The sequence below is a fragment of the Panthera uncia genome, chromosome E3, assembly GCF_023721935.1.
Source record: "Panthera uncia isolate 11264 chromosome E3, Puncia_PCG_1.0, whole genome shotgun sequence".
NCBI lineage: Eukaryota > Metazoa > Chordata > Mammalia > Carnivora > Felidae > Panthera > Panthera uncia.
The window spans coordinates 4,326,387-4,328,987 of NC_064815.1; the positions used below are offsets into that span (position 1 = coordinate 4,326,387).

Below are 2,601 nucleotides of genomic sequence, written 5' to 3' on the forward strand. Positions count from 1 at the left end.
AAAAAAAAAAAAAAAAAAAAAAAAAACACTCGGGAGCTTCGAATTTCTAATATAGACCTTGACACAGGACAAGAATCAACATTTACATGAGCCTTTCCAAAGGTGGCCATTGTAAGAAACAAGCTTCGCCTGGGCTTAAAAGAAGACAGCTAAAAGCACTATTATTTAGGGGGCTTGGAGTTTCCTCTTGCTTTCATACCCTCTAAAACTTGGAAAAGAAAGGTTTCCCTCTCTACCAAATTGCTCCTGCCTCCATCTGGCAAACGCTGGCTTCCCCCACATTTCCAGTGAGGCTGAACTAACATGGCTTTTGAATTCTCACTTCCTCGTGTGGACATCAAGGATGTCAGCAGAGCCCCGGGAACAGGACAGCTGGTGTTCCTTACAGCCGCTGCCACCGCCAAGCCCCGAGGTCGAGCTCCCGGATGCTTTCCCAGAATGGGCCTTACCCACCCCGCCCCCAAAAGTGGTTTCTGCTGGTCTGCAATGTGACACGTGTTTGTGACAGTTCAGGCACCCAAGGTCACAGCAGCGTTTCTCAAGGAGGTACAAACAGCGGCAGAACAAATTAGGTCTGGTGGCCTGGAAATTTCTACATCCAAACCCGTGGGCCAAAAGGGAGGACAGGCTGCTGTGCGGGTTCAGTGCCTTCTGTCTCAGCTCCTCTAGAAGGGACCCCGCTGTCAGGGCTCAAATTCCTCAGCCCCCGGGATGCTCCCACCCCACGCAGCTCACTCCACCTCCAAACAGGACAGGGACCGCCAACTTGCAACACGGACTTCTACCCACCCCCCAAGGGGCTGCATGAGAAACCTAGCCACAATTTGCAGTCAGGAAGTTTCCGGTCCACTTAACAGACAAAACCAGCTTCTCTTAAAACTATGACCAAGTGCAGTCTAAAGAATTCAAATGAGCTAAAGAGCTGACATCACCCATGACCAAGGGTACTGCCATCCCCGGAGGAAAGTTCCCAGTGTGAGGTTAAGGGATCCTTTTTACGCTTGGGGAAGGGAGGCGCCCACGGTACCTAGAGTGAACTTCCTAAGAGCTTCTTTTGGATCCAGGACGTAGTGAGACTCTTCTCTCACATCGACAATCGTGGCAAATTCCTTCACCCGGGTGGCGCTCGGAGCCCCCAGCCTCTCTGCATACAACCAAAATAAATTCGAATCCAAAAGGTAGATGTTCAGGGTCTTGTTGGTTCTGCAGCTCAGGCCTGTGAAGTTCGTGCTGCTCACGTCCACCTCAGGAAAGAGATAGCGGTTCTCCTCAATGTGAGGAAGGGAGCCCGGGGTCTCAACGTGGCATTTCTCCTCCAGGGAAGAAAACGCAACGGCCGGGGTTTCAAAGACACCTTGCGCAGAATCCACGAAGCCCGTCGCGGCCCTGTTTATGGTCCTGCAACATGCAGTGTAGTAGCTGAAAGGGCTGTAGGAGCTGAGAAAGTTGCTGCACTCCACGCTGTGGGACACCACGTGATAAAAGGTCCGCTCCTTGAGGTAGAAAGAATCCAGAGCTGCCGCCATCTCAAAAAAGCTGCACTGCGGCACGCCGGCCGAGCTGGGCCCGAGGCCCGCCGCGGTCTGGTTGACGCACAGCTCACAGACGTTGTGGGTCCTGGAGACGGGGCGCCACTGGGGCAGCACCACGGTGTTGCAGCAGGGGGACGCCGCTATCGGCGACGGGTCCGGCAGCCGGGCGGGGGGCTCGGGCGCCAGAGACCGGAACAGCGGGGCGTCCGCTCGCCGCAGGTGCCGAAGGAGCCGCTCGACCACCTGGTCCCCGTGACAGTTGTTGTACTCCAAGGCCACTTCGGTGATCTGAAACACAGGGCGGAGCTCGTGAGAGGCGCAGCGAGGGCCGAGGGGGCGACCCCGCAGCCGTCCGGCCTGGAAAGCATCGGAGTGTGAGTCACAAGGAGCCCCGGCCGGACGCGTCGCCTCAAACAGGAAGCTGCCACACCAAAAGCCTGAATCTAGAGGCTCGGGGTCTCTTTCGGAACACGCACCTCTGACGACAGTGAACCACCCGTGCAGAGAAGGGGCCCGAGAGGCAGACGTCTCCGTCCAGCACAGGACCAGAGCGAAGCTCGCCCCTCGACGTGCGTCCGGCCGTCGAGCAACCAGCAACAGGTTTTAAATCTCAACGCCCAGGGGAGCGCCTTTGCCTTCACACCTCTGCCCCTCTCCATACAAACGATGTCTTCCTTCTTCACCTCCACTAAGTCTAAAAACTTCCCAAACACCTGAGTGGATCAAAGTATTTCACAGCATAGGGGTTTCCAAATAAACCCACACCTCACAGGAGGCTCCGAATTCAACCTGCTCCAAACCACTCATCAGGTTTGGATCAAATTTGAATTTGGATCAAATTTGCCAGTTAGTTAAAAGGTGTAAAGTCACTCAGGACTTTGTTTCATTAAAGTGTGTGTGTGTGTGTGTGTGTGTGTACACGGACGTGTGTAGAACCATTTAATGAGTGCTTTTCCAATTTCAAAAAAAACCTACAGGGGCGCCTGGGTGGCTCAGTCGGTTAAGCGTCCGACTTCAGCTCAGGTCATGATCTTGCGGTCCGCGAGTTCGAGCCCCGCGTCGGGCTCTG

The 2,601-nt window shown here is 54.7% G+C and overlaps 1 protein-coding gene across 2 annotated transcripts in view; it reads right to left on the reverse strand.

Moving 5' to 3' along the window:
- Positions 1-2,601, reverse strand: part of TXNDC11 (thioredoxin domain containing 11) — a 60,258-nt gene that overhangs the window by 10,574 nt on the left and 47,083 nt on the right. For both annotated transcript variants that reach the window (XM_049638256.1, XM_049638258.1), the window contains one exon: positions 1,028-1,820. In XM_049638256.1, the coding sequence (XP_049494213.1) occupies positions 1,028-1,820 (793 nt within the window). The remainder of the gene's footprint in view (positions 1-1,027; positions 1,821-2,601) is intronic.